The 19,318-nt window shown below is 40.9% G+C and overlaps 1 protein-coding gene across 3 annotated transcripts in view; it reads left to right on the top strand.

Annotated features, from left to right (window-relative positions):
* atp2c1 (ATPase secretory pathway Ca2+ transporting 1) overlaps positions 1–18,976 on the top strand; it is a 54,355-nt gene extending 35,379 nt beyond the window's left edge. For all 3 annotated transcript variants that reach the window (XM_074683094.1, XM_074683096.1, XM_074683095.1), the window contains exons 4-27: positions 1,385–1,474; positions 3,477–3,512; positions 3,707–3,768; positions 5,814–5,922; positions 6,007–6,162; positions 6,244–6,312; positions 6,785–6,860; positions 6,944–7,010; positions 8,646–8,770; positions 8,969–9,066; positions 9,148–9,243; positions 9,408–9,497; positions 11,938–12,042; positions 12,731–12,887; positions 12,982–13,152; positions 13,260–13,357; positions 13,602–13,652; positions 15,048–15,214; positions 15,306–15,374; positions 15,460–15,576; positions 15,672–15,819; positions 16,060–16,155; positions 17,583–17,724; positions 17,806–18,976. In XM_074683094.1, coding sequence (XP_074539195.1) covers positions 1,385–1,474; positions 3,477–3,512; positions 3,707–3,768; positions 5,814–5,922; positions 6,007–6,162; positions 6,244–6,312; positions 6,785–6,860; positions 6,944–7,010; positions 8,646–8,770; positions 8,969–9,066; positions 9,148–9,243; positions 9,408–9,497; positions 11,938–12,042; positions 12,731–12,887; positions 12,982–13,152; positions 13,260–13,357; positions 13,602–13,652; positions 15,048–15,214; positions 15,306–15,374; positions 15,460–15,576; positions 15,672–15,819; positions 16,060–16,155; positions 17,583–17,724; positions 17,806–17,927 — 2,517 coding nt within the window. In that variant the 3' untranslated portion in view covers positions 17,928–18,976. The remainder of the gene's footprint in view (positions 1–1,384; positions 1,475–3,476; positions 3,513–3,706; positions 3,769–5,813; positions 5,923–6,006; positions 6,163–6,243; positions 6,313–6,784; positions 6,861–6,943; positions 7,011–8,645; positions 8,771–8,968; positions 9,067–9,147; positions 9,244–9,407; positions 9,498–11,937; positions 12,043–12,730; positions 12,888–12,981; positions 13,153–13,259; positions 13,358–13,601; positions 13,653–15,047; positions 15,215–15,305; positions 15,375–15,459; positions 15,577–15,671; positions 15,820–16,059; positions 16,156–17,582; positions 17,725–17,805) is intronic.
* Positions 18,977–19,318: the final 342 nt, after the last annotated feature.

A 19,318-nucleotide genomic window follows, 5' to 3' on the forward strand; every position in this document is an offset into this window, starting at 1 on the left:
CAAGATGCTCTGGAAATGCCGGGGATGAATGAGAAGGAGGTGGAGCCAGTTACCTGTGATAGGAGCTGATTCTGAACTAAAGATGAAGGAATTCTAGCTCAGATTTTATCAATGAAATGTTCACACAGCAGAACATATCAACACTTTTTAGGGACATTTTAGGGGAAGCTGAGCTTCACTTGCACTGAGAGCAATCACCACTGATCAGGAAGTGCTAAAATAACGGGGTTCAAAGCAATGGATCACTAAAAAAAGACCGATGTTAAGTTTTTATCAAATAAAACTAAATAAGAATAGTCCTGGATAATTCTGAATAAAGATCAAAATCCTCAAACTTTTAGTTAACTGAAACTTGACTGGACTAAAAAGTGTAAACATGACTAAAACTAACAAAAACTAAAACGACTTTGCCACAAAGACTAAAACTTGAAAAAGTTAAAACAGCTCTACTCAGGAGCTGGTTTAGCTTTTATGGCTAACGCTAACCAGGGTTAAAATCAGCATTCAAACTGAGAAAGGTTCTCACACTTTCATCTCATTGACCTCAGGTTGAAGAAAACAAACCCTCAGTTTTTTTATCATCAGTGAAATATTTTAGCTCTTTATCATCATCATCATCACCATCAGGGCAAAATGAGTCGCTGATTAACACTGATCGTTGTGGTATTCGTCAGCCACATTGATGGTGATGTAAACATGAGATTGTCATACTCAGAGATGGGAATCAAAAAACTGGTTTCTGTAAAAAATCAATAAGAAATGTCTCAATCCATCAGAATCCATGTATCATTCATTCAATTGATTTTCAGCTATGAATCAAAAATAAAAACACGGGTTCATCAACATCATTAGTCTTTCTGCTTAATGAGTCTGTTTGATTCTTTACATTTCAGTCGACTAGCCTGCTGCAGCTAGCTTAGCTTAGCAGATGATTACTCTGATTTATCCCTAACTGTACAACTTCCTAAACTTCCTGACCATCCACACTTTGCAAACACTCCCTGGATTTCAACTGTCACCACTTTGGTAAATAGACTGAATCCAGGCTAATCAGCCGTCTGTTTCTTCCTGGCTTCGTCCAATCGATGTCACTTCCTCCTGAGTGTCTGCACGCCGCTCCACTTCCTGATCGATCCCTCCTCGTCCTCACAGGTCCCCACGCTGCTCATCCCTCCTCATTTATGCTCTAATCCTCACTTTAATCCTTCCTGCACAGGTCTTCATTTGTTAAAACACCTTCAGTTTGTCCACAGAGTCCCTGATGTGTGGGTTTGAAACGGTTTTAGACGCCACAGAGACAGAAACACACTCGCTGTGGGTGGTTGTGTGTCTGCTGACCCTGTCCCCTGCCATCCTGACCTCTCTGTGTCTCTCCTCTCCTCAGTTCAAAGATCCTCTCATCCTGCTGCTGCTGGCCTCGGCCGTCATCAGCGTTCTCATGCACCAGTTCGACGACGCCATCAGCATCACAGTGGTATGTCGCACCTTCAGACCGCCACACACTCACACACTCACACACACACACTTATCCCAGGCTCCTCAGAGCTGTGAGGAGGTATTCTTAGAAACATTAAGAAGATGTAAAAACATGCAGGGACTCTGCTTCCAGTTTCTGCCTGTGAGTTTTAGAAATTAGATTATTTCTGCGCCGTGGGGAGGAGCGTCTGCAGTGGCGAATAATAACCACGGAGATAAAGTGAGGGATAAGAAAACTCGACAGCTGAAGGAGAAACGTTTTTCTGAACTAGCTGAAGGTTTATCTCCGCTCTCAGTCAGACCAGGAACAGGAACAGGGTTTAGAAATGCAGTTTAACCTCAGGCTGGTTCAGGGGGAGGCCCACGACCAGTTTTCCTCAGAACTTGTTCTTCCTCATGTCATAACTGAAGCAAACACAAACCCCCAGACATTTCCACATATTGGTTCACCTCCTGTCTTCCTCATTTTGTCTCTTTTTCGTCTTTTTGGCTGTTTTAGACTCTTAATCTCTACGACCACATTCAAAGTATCAGTCTGTGAGTGAGACTCACCAATAAGTTATTCCTCAAAGCTACTTCTCAGCTTCCTGATCAGGTCGAGCAGCACCAGATTGATTTACAGCACGTCTAGGTCTCCATGACAACAGCACACCGCCTGATGAAGTTTATCAGAGAGAAGAGAGATCTGTGTTTTTCTCTGCTGAAAATGATTTCTGTGATTAATTTTGTAGTGATGGTGGACACTGGAGCCTAACTGTCAGACAGAGAAAGGACAGAAGAGCAGAAGAAAGAGAAACAGGAGAGAGATAGAGCACAAGCTAAAGGCTAACATACAAAAAAGCTAAAACACAAGCTGAAGGCTTAACCATAAGCTGTAGGCTAAAACACAAGCTAAAGGCTAAACACATGCTAAAGGCTCAAACACAAGCAATAGGCTAAACCATAAGCTGAAGGCTAAAACACAAGCTATGAGTAAAACACAAGCATAATGCTAAAACCCAAGCTAAGGCTAAAACAATAGCTATAGCTAAAACAAAAGCTCAAGGCTAAATCACTAGCTATATCTTAAACACAAGCTAAAGGCTAAAACACAAGCTAAAGGCTAAACATATGCTAAAGGCTAAAATACAAGCTAAGGCTAAAACACTAGCTATGGCCAAAACACAAGCTAGGGGCTAAAACACTAGCTAAAGGCTTAAACACAAGCTAAGGCTATAACACAAGCTAATACTAAAACACTAGCTATGGGTAAAACACTAGCTGAATGCTAAAACACAAGCTAAGGCTAGAACACAAGCTAATGCTTAAACACAAGCTTTGGGTAAAACACTAGCTATGGCTTACACACAAGCTAAAGGCTAAAACACAAGCTAAAGGCTAAAATATAAGCTAAGGGCTAAAACAGAAGCTAATGCTAAAACACTAGCTGAAGGCTAAAACACAAGCTAAGGCTAATACACTAGCTTTGGCTAAAACACAAGCTAAAGGCTAAAACACAAGCTAAAGGCTAAAATATAAGCTAAAAGCTAACACATGAGCTTAAGGCTTATAACAAGGTTACAAAGCTTTGATACAAGCTACAAAGTGGACTTAAGGCAAGAACACAGGCTAAAAGCTTTGAGCATGAGCTAAAGGCTAAACATGAGCTTAAGGCTGAAACACAGGCTAATCTGTTTGTGCTAATGTTGGCTCCAACCCACAGTCAGCAGTTATTCTGCAGTTGTCTGTTCAAACTTGAGAGTCTATCAATAAAATTAATTACTTTGTCGCTTTGCATCCTGGGAAAATGTAAAAGAAGATAAACACCTGAGAGATAGAAAGAAAAAAGTTCGGGGTCATTTTATGTATTTTTTTTTTATCACTGAATTCCTGACAAAGTGTTGGATCTTAAAGCTAAACTAAAGTGTGTGTGTGTGTGTGTGTGTGTGTGTGTGTGTGTGTGTGTGTGTGTGTGTGTGTGTGTGTGTGTGTGTGTGAGTGTGTGTGTGTTCTGTCTGCAGGCCATCATCATCGTAGTGACAGTTGCCTTCGTCCAGGTGAGTCCTGTTTGCTTTAGCGTCTCTCTGGGAACAAACACTCAGCTGGTGTTTGCAGTGTGAATCTTTGGAGACTCTGTGTGTGTGTTTGAGTGTGTGTTCAGTGTGTTGAGTAAATGTGTGTGTTTACACTCCAGGGTTTTTGATAACTGTGTTTCTGTGCTGCTGTTTGTCCTCTGTGTGTGTGTGAGCAGGAGTATCGCTCAGAGAAATCTCTAGAAGAGCTCGGGAAGCTGGTGCCTCCAGAATGTCACTGGTGAGAGATTTTACTCATCCATCCAAACATTCAAACATCCATCTTTTCATCATCCATCCATCCATCATCCATCTATGCATGAGTTAATCCCTTCATCCACAGACGCAGTCACACAGGGATCATTAACCAACAGAAGAAAACACCACTTTTCAGTTTTTATAAAAACCAGGATTAAAACAAAACCTGCAGACTCTTAAAACCAGGAGTCTGTTTAAGTTAAGAAAACACAACTTCCTCTGGTGTATAAGGACAAACTTGACCTTAATAACAGTAAAAACCTCAAAAGTTCAACGGTTATATGAGAACAAAGAGTTTTTAAATTAAATAATTTCAAAGAAATGGAAGTGGTTAATATTGGATGATCAATAGAAAGTGGAGATTAAAAAATATCTGTCACATTTTTGTGGAAAATTATCAAAATGTCAAATAAATAAAATCATAACTATGAAAAATTCATAAATTAAGGTTAAAATGTCAAAATAGTCCAATCGAAAGTTGAATTGTGAGAAAAAGAAATATTTTTATGAAACCTAAAGGTCACATGTTTGAATGAACAACCTGGTAATAAGATATAAAAAGCCATATCTATTTGACAAAAAGTCCAAATTTTAAAATTTAATGTCTTAGTTTTGAGTTGAAAAGTCACAAATTGGAATTAATGACCAGATTATGAAATAACGAGGATAAAACAACAATTCATAAGGGTAAAACATCATAACGAGGAAGAAAATAAGGTAATTTTTACTGATTAAAAAGTTCAAATACTGGGACATACATTCACAATTATAAGAAAAATAAACATGAGATTTTATTTAAAAAAAAAGTCATGATAATGAGAGAAAAAGTTAAAATTATTTTAATAAAGTCAGATTAATGAGGTCTAACGTTGGAATAATGAGTGTTGATGGACTGATGAGGAAAATAGTCAAAGAAAAAAGAGAAAAATCTGAATTCATCACTTCTCTTGCCATAATCTCGATCTTTCACATCTCAAAATTTTGACCCAATATTTGTTTTTTTATTTATTTATTATGTCCGAGCTTCTCTTTATGTTTTCTAACCTGGCTTTTGAGGTTTGAGGGTAAACACATCGTACTTTACTCCTTTATACAATTTACAACTGTATTTGATGATACACAGTGAAAAAAAATGCTTCAATCCTATTTAACCCCAAATAATTCATAATAAAATAAACAAATAACGACATTTTGATAAATAACAGAATAATACGTAATATGGCCATTGACTTGTGAAATACGGCATTATTATATTATGTTTTATTATTTTTTAATATAAAAATTTTATAACTAAATATTTCATAATGTTTATATTATCAATTCCATATTTTTCAAATAATAAATTATTTATTAATTTCCAATATGTCATTATTTTATAAAATGTTTTTTAACAAAATCAAATTTTGTTTCATGACGTTTTTCAGCATGAAAAAAAATGACTTTCAAAAAAACATTTTTTTATTCTATAAAAGCTTGGAAAATGAATTATTATTTTTTTTTTTACAAAGTATTAAATTGTTGAAATAAAACAATCATTATAAAATATTTGGTTAAAATTTTTTAATATTGATATAATTTAATATTTGATATCAAAGGTTCCATAAACTCCTGATAAGTTTTATTTCCTTGTGAGGACCTGAAGTGTTTTTCTCAGACGTCGTCTGGTTTGAATATGAAAATGTTCCTCAAACAAGCTGCTCAGGAGAATCGATTTACACTTCAAACAACAGCCGACAGAAGGAGCAGCTGGCTCTTCACCTGGCTCACACACACACACACACACACACACACACACACACCTGAAACAGCCGGCCTGTGAGCTGAGGAGGTCTCACCATGTGGTTAAACGCGAGGGTCGTCTTGTTTTCTTCTTTGTGTCTCCTCCTCCTCGTCATCGTTGTACTCTAAATCTTTTCAGGATCGCTAAACATCAGAGCTAAATTCACGGTCATCAGTGTGAAAGCTGCTGTGTGTGTTAGTGTGTGTGTGTGTGTGTCAGGATCTAACGATGACTGTTTGACGTTTCAGTATCAGAGACGGGAACCTGGAGCACCTGCTGGCCCGAGAGCTGGTCCCTGGAGACACCGTGTGTCTGACGGTGGGGGAGAGGGTCCCAGCAGACCTCCGCCTCTACGAGGTCAACACACACACACACACACACACACACACACACACTGAAGTAACAAACAGAAAACCTTACGTCCGTCCTCCACCCCCTCAGGCCACAGACCTCACCGTGGATGAGTCGAGCCTGACGGGAGAGACGGCCCCCTGCCCCAAGTCCACCTCCCCGCAGCCCGCCGCCACCAACGGAGACATCGCCTCCCGCAGCAACATCGCCTTCATGGGGACACTGGTGCGCTGTGGGAAAGCTAAGGTACCGGCAAGATCATCTGTGCATCAAATTCCTCTTCGCTTTGCCGTCTCCTCACCCGTTTGTGTCTGTGGCGTTCCTCAGGGCATCGTCATCGGGACCGGGGAGAACTCGGAGTTCGGGGAGGTGTTCAAGATGATGCAGGCAGAAGAGGTATGAATGTGATCCAGCAGATCTGGGTCCTGATGATAGATGATCCAGGTTTTTACCCCAGAAATGTTTTTGTAAACATCCTCCTGAAGCGTCAGGCTCTGGACGGAGGAGGAGGAGCGTTTCTGGGAGATCAAAGTGAGGATGAAAGAGGAGGTGATTACAGGCGGAGATTGATCCTTTTATTCAGAATAATTCACCTCCTCCCCGCCGTCTGAGGCCTGTCTTCATGTCGGAGTCGCTCAGACAGAGCGGGGAGTGATTCAGCCTCTGGGGGAGGACGCAGCGTGTCGAATCGCTGCTACAGTTACAACAAGCGCTCCTTTGTTCCTGACCAGGAGTCTGATCACTGACCTGCTGCGTGTGTGTGTGCGTGGAGCCAATCACAGAGCAGCGCTCCGACCTGCTGAACATGGAGCTGCCAGGTGAGCAGGAAGTAGGAAAACCTGTCACTGACACTTCCTGTTTGTTTCAGGCTCCCAAAACGCCGCTGCAGAAGAGCATGGACCTGCTGGGGAAGCAGCTGTCGCTCTACTCCTTCGGCATCATAGGTTTGTTGTGTGTCATTGTCAGTGAAGTGAAAGCGTCCCGTGAATGTGGCGCCCTGGCTCAGCTCGTGTGCTTCTTGTCTCAGGCGTCATCATGCTGGTGGGCTGGCTGCAGGGGAAGAGGATCCTGGACATGTTCACCATCGGGGTCAGGTACAGGCGCCGTTTAATGATTGAGCCGTCAGCCCGCAGCGCGCGCCTCTTATCAGATTAAACCGACCAGCCTCTGTCAGAGAGGGCGATCTGACCTGTCACACCGGTGTTATGGTTCAGACTGTGTCCTCTGAGAGCGCGGCAGATAAAAAAAGTCTAACTTTATTCACACAGGAAGACAAACACCGTTTTTAACACTTGTTCAGAGAAATGTTCATCGCAGAGCTCAAGTTTGGATGGCTTGGTTTAGCTTAGCTTAGCTTAGTTTAGCTTAGCTTAGCATAAAGACAGACAGGAGGAGGAGACAGCTAATGTTTTATCTTGTTAACTCAATCCAAAAAAATCAAGCTAATAAAAAGATCATATTTTAAGATGACAAGTAATTATCTGGATTGGTTGCTAAAGTTTGTTAAAGGTTAAAGTAAAAAAAAAAATTTTTTTACAGATTTAAGAGGGGAGCTTGAATTTTATGAGTAAAAACTGAAATGTTAATCTATTGTACAAGATGAATAGTTTTTTTTATATTTTAAATAACAATTTTGAATTAAAGTCATGGTTATTATGAGATTAAAGTGAAAAAAAAAAGATAAAATGTCAAGATTATGAAAAATGATGTCATAATCAAGCAGAAAAAGTGTCAAAATATAAAGGCTTTAAGTTAAAATGTCAAATAATCAAATGAAAAAATGGGCACATAAGAAAAAATATTTTTTATTATTTTTTGTAATTGTTTTTGAGACCAATGAAACAATACTTATTAACTCATTTATGCCGGCATCGTCTTTTATGTTCAGCTCTTTGTTTCAGCTGTGGTTGTTTTTAATGTGCTTTATGAATGCAGTAGATTTAAGACTGAAAGTTGTGATTATCAGGAAAAAATGTAAAAAAATCTGAGATAAAATGAGAAGGTCACGAGCAAAAATATCAAATTTAAATGAAAAATTTTAAATGATGACATTGTGGTGACTGAAGGTTGAAAAAGTCAAAAGATTCAAATTAAAAAACGTAAACAATGAGGAAAGAAATAGTGAAAAAAAATGAAAATAAATAATTCTATGTGTGTGTGTAATAATAATACAAAAATTGTGTTAAATTAAAAATTCAAATAAAAAATTGAATAAACAAATAAATTATTATCATTAAATATTATATTATCATATTATTCAATTAATGATAGTTGTAATAATGAGAACATTTTGGGAGATAAAAATCTAACTTAAAAAGCAAAAGATTGTAACAGTGTAAAATAATATGTGAGAAAATTAGAAAAAATGATGAAATGATGAGAATAAATGTCAAAAATCAGATACAAAAAGTCTAAACTCTCAGATAATTTGTTAAAAATATGTTTTTTTTTTAAATAATTGTTTGGAAAAATGTCACAACTTTGTGATAAAAAGTCAAAATTCTGTAATGTCAGAACTGGGAGCAAAATCTTCAGATTTAAAATAAAATGTCAAATATTTGACAGTGAGGTGAAGTTAAAATGTTAGATTCTGATAAAAACAGTCAGAATCATGAGGTTGTAAATCATAAGATCAAAAGTTTGGAGCTCAGACGAATTATGGGAAAAATAAAAACCATATCTGATGTTTTTATCTTTGATTATGTTGATTTTCAATCTCTGATTTCCAGTCTGGCGGTCGCTGCGATCCCTGAGGGTTTACCCATCGTGGTGACGGTGACGCTGGCGCTCGGTGTGATGAGGATGGTCCAGAAAAGAGCCATCGTCAAGAAGCTGCCCATCGTAGAAACTCTGGGTAGGTGCATCAATGAAACACTAATCAGTCAACATTAAAGTTTGAACTTTAAACCATAAAGAGGATCTGAAAGTGAAGTTGCTCTGCTGTCTGTGTCCGGACTGCAGGACGCTGGATGCTTTGGCTTCTGTAGCTCCGTAGCTTTAGTCGTTGAGTCTTGATCTTAACTCGTATGCTTCATGTGTGACTCCTCGTCAGGTTGCTGTAACGTGATCTGTTCGGACAAGACGGGAACTCTGACCAAGAACGAGATGACGGTCACTCAGCTGTTCACGTCAGACGGTCTCCATGCTGAGGTCTGACCCCCGTCGTCTTTGGTATCGTGGTTCATCAGATGATTGGTGTTCAGTCTGTTAAACCGTGTCGTCGTCTTACAGGTGACCGGCGTTGGTTATAACGGACTGGGAGAAGTTTTACTGGACGGAGAGGTCATCCACGGCTTCTCCTGCCAGTCCATCAGTAAGATCGTGGAGGTGAGTCCACCTGAGAGCTGGAAACTGCTGAAAACTGCTGAAAACTGCTGAAAACTGCTGAAAACTGCTGAAAACTGTTTCTTATCGTTTTTCACATCCATCAAACTATTGTCTCATAAATGATGGTTTATTTTTTGGTGGATTAAACGTCTTTATTTCGTCAGGTGGGCTGTGTGTGCAACGACTCGGTCATCAGGAACCACGCTCTGCTGGGACGACCCACGGAGGGAGCGCTCATCGCCCTCGCCATGAAGGTACAACAGGAAGTCTTGTTTTGGTCGCATAAACCACCAGAAAATGTTCTTATCATGAGGAAAAAGAGTCAAAGTCTTGAGAAATAACTTCACTTGACTCGTTTATCAAAAGATATCAGAGTATAAAGAACTTAAAGAGGGGGTATGACGCTTTCTTTAGTCTTTATTTTGTCCCTCTGGTGCCCCTGTAGTATCTTTACATGATTTACAGCCAAAAAAATCTTTATTTTTCTCGCCCTGGTGTTTTATTATCCCTGATTTCAGCCTCTGTCAGAAACACTTTGTTTAGCTGCTGTCTCTTTAAGGCTCCCTGCTCCGTGATCCCCCTTCACTCTGATTGGCCAGCGTTGGTGCTTTAAATCCGTATCCATAGGAGCTCAGAGGGAGTTTCAGTCTCTGTTCGCGACCTCAGAAAGGAAGAGGAAGAGGAGCTCAGACGTTCAGAGATCAGAGGAGAGCAGCTCCTCCTTCTCGTCAACGAAGCGCCTCAGTATCTGATTCGGATCCTCCAGGGACCGGTTCTTTGGGGACTCCTCCAGCGAGGAGGCGACCTCAGGGCGGGACAGGAAACGGAGCGATGGCGTCTTCATGGAGAGCTCCCTCTGCTGACAGAGTCCTGTTGGTCCTCGCAGAGACCGGCTGAGGAAAGATCCGTGGGTTTGAATACTTTCACAGTAACAGGGACATCAAACGCATCGTGGTGCTTTCATGTGAAACAGTCATCAGGCCTCCTCGCCGCCTGTGTCCGCCGTGTTGCATCATCGCAGAACGAAGACGACTCTGAAGATGAAAAGATTCATGTGGAGATGGCTGCTGAACGCTCGTCTTCTTCCTCTTCTTCTTCTTCTTCTTCTTCCTCTTCTTCTTCTTCTGTGCTTCAGAGCGCCGCGCTCTCCGCCCACTCTTTACGGGGGGAGCTGGGGAGACGAGTCACATGACAGCTCTGTGGTGTTTGATTTGGCTCAGAGGAAGACTCTTTTCTTCTTTGTCTCTTCACTAAGAAGCTGAACTGGTTCAGCTGCGAGGACTGAAGTGAGTCCTCCATGAACTGGATCACTGAGACAGAATCAGACCCTGAGGAGAAAAACCGCTCATCTTAGAGCTTCAGGATCTGGTGTGGAGCTACGTTCACCCACGTGTCCGTAAACCTCAGGACTCAGATGTCTTCCAGCTGCCTGGCTTCCTCATATTCAGCTTTTTATTCTGATTTGAATCACTCCAACTCCACCTGAGAATCTACAAACTATATTAACTTTATTTATTACTCTGTAAGCCCATCATGGGGCGGAGCTATCAGCCGCCCGTGGTGTTTGACACCTCCCCCTTTCAATATGTCATGAGCCAATCAGGAGATCCTTATGTGATGACCTCATTATTTCAGCGAGTTCTTTGGAAGGCCTCAGAAAGATCTTGAGGTTATTTGAAAACCCTTGCAATGACCTTGTGTAGATATCGTAAAAATCCTGAGATCTTGTGCAGATCTCATGAAAATCTACAACAATCTTGTGCAGATCTTGTAAAAATCTTGATACCTTGTGCAGATTTCATGAAGTCCTTGAGATCTTGTTGATTTTGTACACATCTTGTGTTGATCTTGTGTTAATCTGGTGAAGATCTAATGAAGATTTAGTGTAGTTTTTGTAAAGGTCCCATAAAGATCCATCAAGGATCTTGCAAAGTTCTGGTAAAGGTTTTGTGTGGGAATTCATGTAAATCTCCAGACAATCTTGTAAATATATGATGATGATCCTGAGTAGATCTCACAAAGATTTCAAGATCTTGTGTAGATTTCCTGACTGTCTTACAAAGGTTTAGCAAAAATATGGCAAAGATCTTGTGTACTCTTCCAGTAGGTCTCATGAAAATCTTGCAGAGATATCACAAAGTTCTGGCACAGATCTTGTGCAGTTGTCGTGTAGGTCTTACAAAGATCTTGTCCTTCAGGACGGAGCGTTTGGATCAGCTTACAGAAAGTTAGATGTCAGTTAAACGTGTAGCAATAAAAAGCGACAGGATAAAGTGTTTTAGAATTTAAGAAATCCAGCGGTAAAATACTGTGAGGAGCTGATAACTGTTCCCAGGTTGAAATCAGGCTTTAGTAAATGCTCCTTTAATGTAAGAGACATGTAAACAAAAACACCCCCTGGATTTTTCGGGATTGACATTTAAAGTTTGTTTTTTGTGAAGTTGAAGATTGTAGTTGTGAAGTTTAAGGAATGTAATCACAGGAATCTAATCCTCTGCTGTTTCTCCTGGATTATCTCAGATTAAAACTACGTTATCGAAAGGAGCAGTGACTCCAAAGTCTGTCTCTGCTGCCTTATTGTTGAAAAGGTGGATGTTTCCTGGGTCTCATCAGCTCCACCTGTAGTCTGATCCGTGTGTGTGTGTGTGTGTGTGTGTGTGTGTGTGTGTGTGTGTGTGTGTGTGTTTCCTGTAGATGGGTCTGGAGAGCCTGAAGCAGGAGTACGTGCGTGTGGAGGAGCATCCCTTCACCTCGGAGCAGAAGTGGATGGCTGTTCGCTGCGTTCACCGCACCCTGCAGGTCAGCCACAGAAACTGAGACCTCAACAAGTTTATTTATTTTTATATTAAATACATTTATTTAGACTTAATATGATAAAAAATACTTCTCAAGTTTCTAAAAAGAATGACGTTTTGATGTAAGAAACTTTGGCCAATAAGAAGATTTATTTTTTCTGTATTCTTCAGGTGTATGTCATTTTTTTTTTCTTTTTTTTTTTCTTTTAATATCTCAACAAAGACATTTTTAGCACAATTATTCCAAAAATAAGACATAAACTGATAAATCCTTGTTTCCTTGGTCTGTTTGTGATGAATCCTTGTTTCCTTGGTCTGTTTGTGATGAATCCTTTGTTTCCTTGCTCTGTTTTTTGATGAATCCTTGTTTCCTTGGTCTGTTTGTGATGAATCCTTGTTTCCTTGGTCTGTTTGTGATGAATCCTTTGTTTCCTTGGTCTGTTTGTGATGAATCCTTTGTTTCCTTGCTCTGTTTTTTGATGAATCCTTGTTTCCTTGGTCTGTTTGTGATGAATCCTTTGTTTCCTTGGTCTGTTTGTGATAAATCCTTTGTTTCCTTGGTCTGTTTGTGATGAATCCTTTGTTTCCTTGGTCTGTTTGTGATGAATCCTTGTTTCCTTGGTCTGTTTGTGATGAATCCTTGTTTCCTTGCTCTGTTTCTAATGAATCCTTGTTTACTTGATCTGTTTCAGGACAAACCTGGAGTTTACTTCATGAAGGGAGCGTACGAGCAGGTGATCCGTTTCTGCAGCTCGTACAGCAGCAGGGGGAGTGCTCTGTCCCTGAACAGCCAGCAGAGGGAGCTGTTCCAGCAGCAGATCAGCTACATGGGCAGTGCGGGGCTGAGGGGTGAGACGGAGGGACACTGTGGTGGTTAAAGACGCTCTGCTCATGTTGTTCCTGCTGAAAACTCACCTCTGTGTCTGTCTTTCTCTTTGTGCAGTGTTGGCGTTTGCGTCCGGCGCTGAGATGGGGAACCTGACCTTCCTGGGTCTGGTCGGCATCATCGACCCGCCCAGGTCAGGGGTCAAAGAAGCCGTGGGGACGCTCATCACCTCCGGCGTCGCCATCAAGATGATCACTGGAGACTCTCAGGAGACGGCCGTGTCTATAGGTGAGGAGGAGAGGAGTCCAGGCTCAGTTTGAGGCTTTTATTGTGAAAGGAAAGGAAAGTGAGCTTTCAAAATAAGACGCAGGAATCACCTGAACGTTTGTCTGCAGCCAGCCGCCTCGGTCTGTACTCCAAAGGCTGTCAGAGTCTGTCAGGAGACGAAGTGGATCAGCTCGACCTTCAGCAGCTCTCACACATCGTCCCCAGGGTGAGACACACACACACACACACACACACACACACACACACACACACACACACACACACACACACACTCTTTCTGTCTCCGTGTGTGTGTCCGGGATCTGTGAGGAAATCAAAATGTAGATTTATTCAGTTCCTCTAAAATCCTTTGATGTGAAAAAATGAACCGAGTCTAAAAATAAAATCTGGTGGTTTTTCACGCTCTCACACTCTCAGCTGCTCAGGTGTGTGTTTGTGTTTCTCTGCAGATCTCTGTGTTTTATCGAGCCAGTCCTCGACACAAGCTGAAGATCGTGAAGGTGAGCAGAGCGAGCCGAACCCGGAGGATTAGATCCTGCTCGGTGTCAGAGTCAGACCGACGCACGCCGCTCGGATCAGCCTCGACCGTCAGGCTCTGATCGCGCTCAGACACACACACACACCATCATTTAAAACAGTCTTTGACATCATTTCACATCCAGCCTGCAGACTTCTGCCCCTACAGGAGAAACTGGGAACTGCAGCTGAAAATGAAAACATCTTATTTGGTTAAACATCTTAGAGAAACTTAATTTTTCTGCTTTGTTTTTTTTTCTCGGGTTTTTGGAAACTCAAAATCTAAAATTTAACACTTTTTGGAAACGGTTCAGCTGGGAAAAAGTCCAAATATTTTGGGCAAAAGAGTAGAATTTTTTAGTGTAAAAAACAACACAATTTGGGAAAAGAAATTAGGATATTGAGGACAAAAACAACTAAGCTTTTGAGGTCAAAACAATGTTTTTTTGGGTTGAAAGAAGCCTGAATAGGAAGTGAAACTGTGGGATTATTTGTGGGGGGGTCAAAGTATTTGGTATTAAATAGTTTAAGTTTAAGGGAAAAAAATTGTAGTTTTTAGGGAAAAAAAGGAGTTAGAATTGTTAAAGAAATTTATTTCATTTTCAAGTAAAGGGTCAAAATATTAAGGTCAAAAGTGATTTTTTTGGGGAACAAAGTGACTAAAATCTAAAGAGCAAAACATTTTTTAAGTGAAAGAACTGAATTTTGAGGAAAAAAGGATTCAGAAAACTGAGAGGGAAAAAAATTACTTTTGCGTTGAGAAAAGTCAGAGTTTTGTCGGAAAAATGTCTGAATTTTTATGGCGGCGGGAACAGTTGGATTTAACCAATGAGCAAAACTGGCAACCCAAAAAATTTTGGTTTTATTTTTTTAACTGAAGTTTTTATAGTAATGAGACAAAAAGATGCAAAAAGTAACTGAAGAAAGAAAATGCTGAAGTTTTAAATGTGAAAAAATTAAGGAAATTTAAGGTGAAAAGATTGAATTTTTGGGGATAATTTCAGAAATTTTAGAAAGAAAAGGCAAAAATCTGAGTGGGAAAAATCATGGGACATAATTTAAAATGAAAGAAAATCATAATTCTTGAAAGAAAAAAAAGTCTTAATTTTTTTTTAATTTAAAGAAAAAATTCTGCATTTTTTTTAGTTGTGAAAAATGTATAAAGTCAGAAAAATGCAGAATTTTGTGCGGAGGGAAGGAAAGATCAGAAGCTTAAGATGCAAAAAAATACAAAGAAAAATTTAAAAGTCTCAGGGAATAAAGTCAGGAAGTTTCAGGTGCAAAAGAACTGGAAACCCAAAAGCTACTGATTGGAAAAAGAAACAAATGTTTTTGAGTGTCAGAAACCAGCAGACCGTCACTCCTCATCCTCTGTTCAGTCCCTCCAGAACATCGGCGCCGTGGTGGCCATGACGGGCGACGGCGTGAACGACGCCGTGGCTTTAAAGGCAGCGGACATCGGCGTGGCGATGGGTCAGACGGGCACCGACGTCTGTAAGGAGGCGGCCGACATGATCCTGGTGGACGACGACTTCCAGACCATCATGTGCGTGACTTTGTTCGCTTCTTTACCCTGAACCAGGTCTTTACGAGTCCCTCAGAGGTCACAGAGTCTGTTTCCTGTTTCCTGTTTGCAGGTCGGCCATCGAGGAGGGAAAAGGAATCTACAACAACATCAAAAACTTTGTCCGCTTCCAGCTCAGCACGTGAGTGAAAACACAGAGTCAGGAGATGAATTCATGTCTGGATGTTCCCTCTCTGACGCCTCTGTCTCCCCCTGCTGGTCTCCAGGAGTATCGCCGCTCTGACGCTCATCTCTCTGGCCACTCTGATGAACTTCCCCAACCCGCTGAACGCCATGCAGATCCTGTGGATCAACATCATCATGGACGGGCCTCCAGCTCAGAGGTACTGAAGGATCATGGGAACTGGAGGCGCTCATAGGGACTGAGGATGAAGCTTTTTAAAAAGAGGTAAAAACATTAAACTTATTTTGTTCTCAGTTTGGGCGTGGAGCCGGTGGACAGAGACGTCATCACCAAGCCGCCTCGAAACGTCAGAGACAGCATCATCACCCGCAGCCTCATCGTCAAAGTCCTGGTGTCGGCGTTCATCATCGTCTGCGGGACGCTGTTCGTCTTCTGGAGAGAGGTCAGTCCCTGGTTCACCGCCGTCAGCTGAGACAAACATCCCGCTGCGTCCTAACGAGCGCTGACGTCTGAAGCTGAGCTCCATGGGTTTAAAGTCAGTTTCTGTGTTTTCAAAAAGCACCAGAGCGACTGTTTGTGGGTCGAACAGAAAAACAGCCGCTCCGTGCTCTGACTCCAGCTCAGGTCAGATTCACAGAGAATCATGAAACAGACGATTGAGACATTTCCGTTTCGTTTCCAGTTGCAGGACAACGTGATCACTCCACGAGACACCACCATGACCTTCACCTGCTTCGTCTTCTTCGACATGTTCAACGCTCTCAGCTCACGCTCACAGGTGAACACATACACACACACACACACACACACACACACACACACACACACACACACACACACACACACACACACACACAGTCAGCTGTTCCCTGAAATCCACAGGTCAAAGTCAAACTCCGCCCTCGTGATGAAAACAGCGTCTGCATCCAGCTCCACAGCAGGATCAACAGGCTGAACAGCAGCCCAACAGTTACAAGTTTGAAAGAAAGACAGTAGTTCGATGTTTATGGGACAGAAAGTTGCACTCAAAAACATCCCAAATTTATGAGGGGAAAAAAAAAAGTTTGTTGCAAAAAGTTGAAATTCTTTGAAAAAGAAAAACAGGAACAATTTTTTAGAGATAATAAAAAAAACAAATTTGTCAGAAAAAAATACCCCCCAAAAAGTTCTGTATTTGTTAAGATAAGGGTTTACAACTTTTGATGGAAAAAAATAGAAACAAAATATGTGAGAAAAAAATATTGAGGTAAAGGTTTTGAATTTGTGAGAAATAGTTTTGGGGATTTTTGGGTAAAAATGTTCAGATTCATGAGGAAAAGCAAAGTTTTTTTTTTCAGTTTAGCAAGCTGTTGAAAAAAAAATTGCCAAAATGTTTTTGTCCAGCAGCTGTTAAAAAAAAAAAAAAAAAAAAAAAGAGAGAAAAAAAAGAAAACTTTACAATTTTTTCAGGAAAAAAAAGTTTTTGATCAGCCAGGAAAAAAAATCTGAATTTTTGTGAACAAAATTACCAAATATTTTAGAAAGGCCTGAATCAAGCCCTAAAATAAAAAAAAAAAAACAAAAAAAACAAAAAACAAATTTGTTGGGAAAAAAATTAATTTGTTGGACAAAAGTTGAGGTTTTGTAAAGAGAAGGTTCCAAGGTGGAGAGGAAAAAAAATCAAAAAATTTAACAGAAATAGAATTTTCAGGTATTTTTTCTGAATTTGTAGGAAAAAAAAAATTGAGGAAGAAATTCTGAATTTGTGAGAAATGATTTTAAGATTTCTCTGGAAAAAAATTCTGAATCATCAGGAAAAGGAAAGGTTTTTGTTTTTTAATTTGGCGAGTCTTTGAAAAAAGTCTAAAAGTTTTTATACAGCAGCTGTTTCTGGTTTTGGAGAAATATGTTTTGAATTTGGGAAAGATCCTGAACTTTTTGGAACAAAATTGCCAAAATGTTTCAAAAAGCTCCACAAATTTGAGTAAAAAGTCCCAAAATTTGTTGGGTAAAAATTTGAATTTGAGGGAAAATGACACAAAATTTTTAAACTGGGAAATTAGAGTGAAAAAGAAAGTCGTCTGCATGTTTAGGGACTGGGTTAACGAACAGAGTCATTCTTGTAGAGTAAAACCGGTCAGTGTTGAGGTCCAGGTCTTGCAGGACCTGGTGCTGGTCTCATGTGGACTCTGTTATCCCCCTGTCTGACCCTGTTGTGGTCCTCAGACTCGTATGGTCCATGAGATGGGTCTCTGCAGTAACAGGACGTTCTGCTTCGCCGTCCTGGCCTCCATCATGGGTCAGCTGCTGGTCATCTACTTCCCGCCCCTGCAGAGCGTCTTCCAGACGGAGAGCCTGAGCGTCTTCGGTGAGCGCCGCAGGTTTTTGACCTTTAACCTTCGTCACGGCGTTAAAAAGGAAACGATCTTAACGTGTTTTTCTCCGACAGACCTGCTGTTCCTGGTCTCCCTCACCTCCTCGGTCTGCGTGGTCTCTGAGCTCATAAAGATGCTGGAGAGGAGGCGGGGCGTGGAGAGGAGTCCGCCCAGCGACTGCTTCCACGAGGTATGACCCCCGAACGCCACGGCGCCCGGGCCGAGGTCTGGAGGAGGAGGAGGGCCGGGTTCAGGATCTCACGCTCCATGGCACTGACTGTCAAAGACTGCAGAGACTTCTCCTGTGAGATCCTCAGGGGGGCGGGAGGAGGGACTCCGGTCTGGGACTGGAGGACGCTCCTGGTCTTTGGGGATGGGGGGCGGAGGGAGGCGAGGTAGCGGACTGGACTTTGATTAGACTTGGGAGGGATTCAGCCTCCCCCCCTCCCTCCCCGGCCTCGTGCAGACCCCCAGCTGTAGCTTTGGGGGCGCAGACCCCCCCTCCTGCTGTGAACCGGCTCCGGCTGACCCCCTCCACGTTTAGGATCAGAGAATCAAGAATAGAGACGTGTGCAATCCGTTCCCCGTCTTCTTTTTTAATCTTTCCTTTAGAAGGTGTTGACCACTGTGCGCTTGCTTCGTGTCTTCAGACTCTTTTTATGGCTTCACCATGTTTTAGTGGAGGTGTAACGGTACAGGACTAGAGTCCGGCCCAGCAGACGGAGCCGGACGGTTTGGTTCTGTCCTGGAAACGCCGACGAGCAGCTCAGACGTCTGATACTCTACTGTAACGATGTAGGCACTGACTTCTTCCTGTATTTAAAGAATCTACAGAGATATACGTTAAGTTAAGAGAGGAGCTTCCTTCCTTTAGGTCCTTTAAAGCTTTAATCTGTGTTGCTACGGAAGCCTTAGACTGCCAAAATTCAAATAAAAGCTGAAACACAAGGAGGATTTTTTTTAATCCTTTTTTTTATTTAATCAGTTTGAAGATTTTCCAATCAGGTTCCCTGTTTCTGAAAATTAAGTTGCAAACATTATTTTTTAAAATCTGAGGATAAAAGTGCAAAAAAAAAAAAAAATCAGGACAAATTTTTATATTCCTGTTGAATCCAGACGGTTATTTTGCAATTTTATGTTCAATGCCTTTGAATTTTGAAATAAAAATCATATTTATGTCACTTTTTTATTTCTACGGAGGTTTTGTTTCTTTTTTTATTTCAGCTTCAAGAATGAATGTTTCATTTTTTCAACTTTTTTTTTTTTAAATCACCTTTTTTCTAATTTATTTTTTGAATCCAAACTAACAAAGCTCACTCTTTAAAGTGAACGGGTGTTTATCCAGACCCTGATTGACCAGGATGATAAAACATATTAAATAAATATAATTTATGGATTTATTTATTTTTTTTATATAGATTCTAGCTCTAAATGCTTGCTCAGTAGCGCCCCCTGTAGGATGAATTTCTTTCTGCTTATTGTTCTTAGTTTTGAGAATCAATTGTTGATGTTACAGTGGTTCGACCAATCAGAGGCGTTCCATTCCGCTTTGATTTTTGTTTGGTTCCGTTCCATTCCGCTTTGATT

Source organism: Halichoeres trimaculatus, unplaced genomic scaffold, assembly GCF_033239565.1.
Source record: "Halichoeres trimaculatus isolate MK-OKI-2021-1 unplaced genomic scaffold, fHalTri1.1 fHalTri1_scaffold_12, whole genome shotgun sequence".
NCBI classification, from domain to species: domain Eukaryota; kingdom Metazoa; phylum Chordata; class Actinopteri; order Labriformes; family Labridae; genus Halichoeres; species Halichoeres trimaculatus.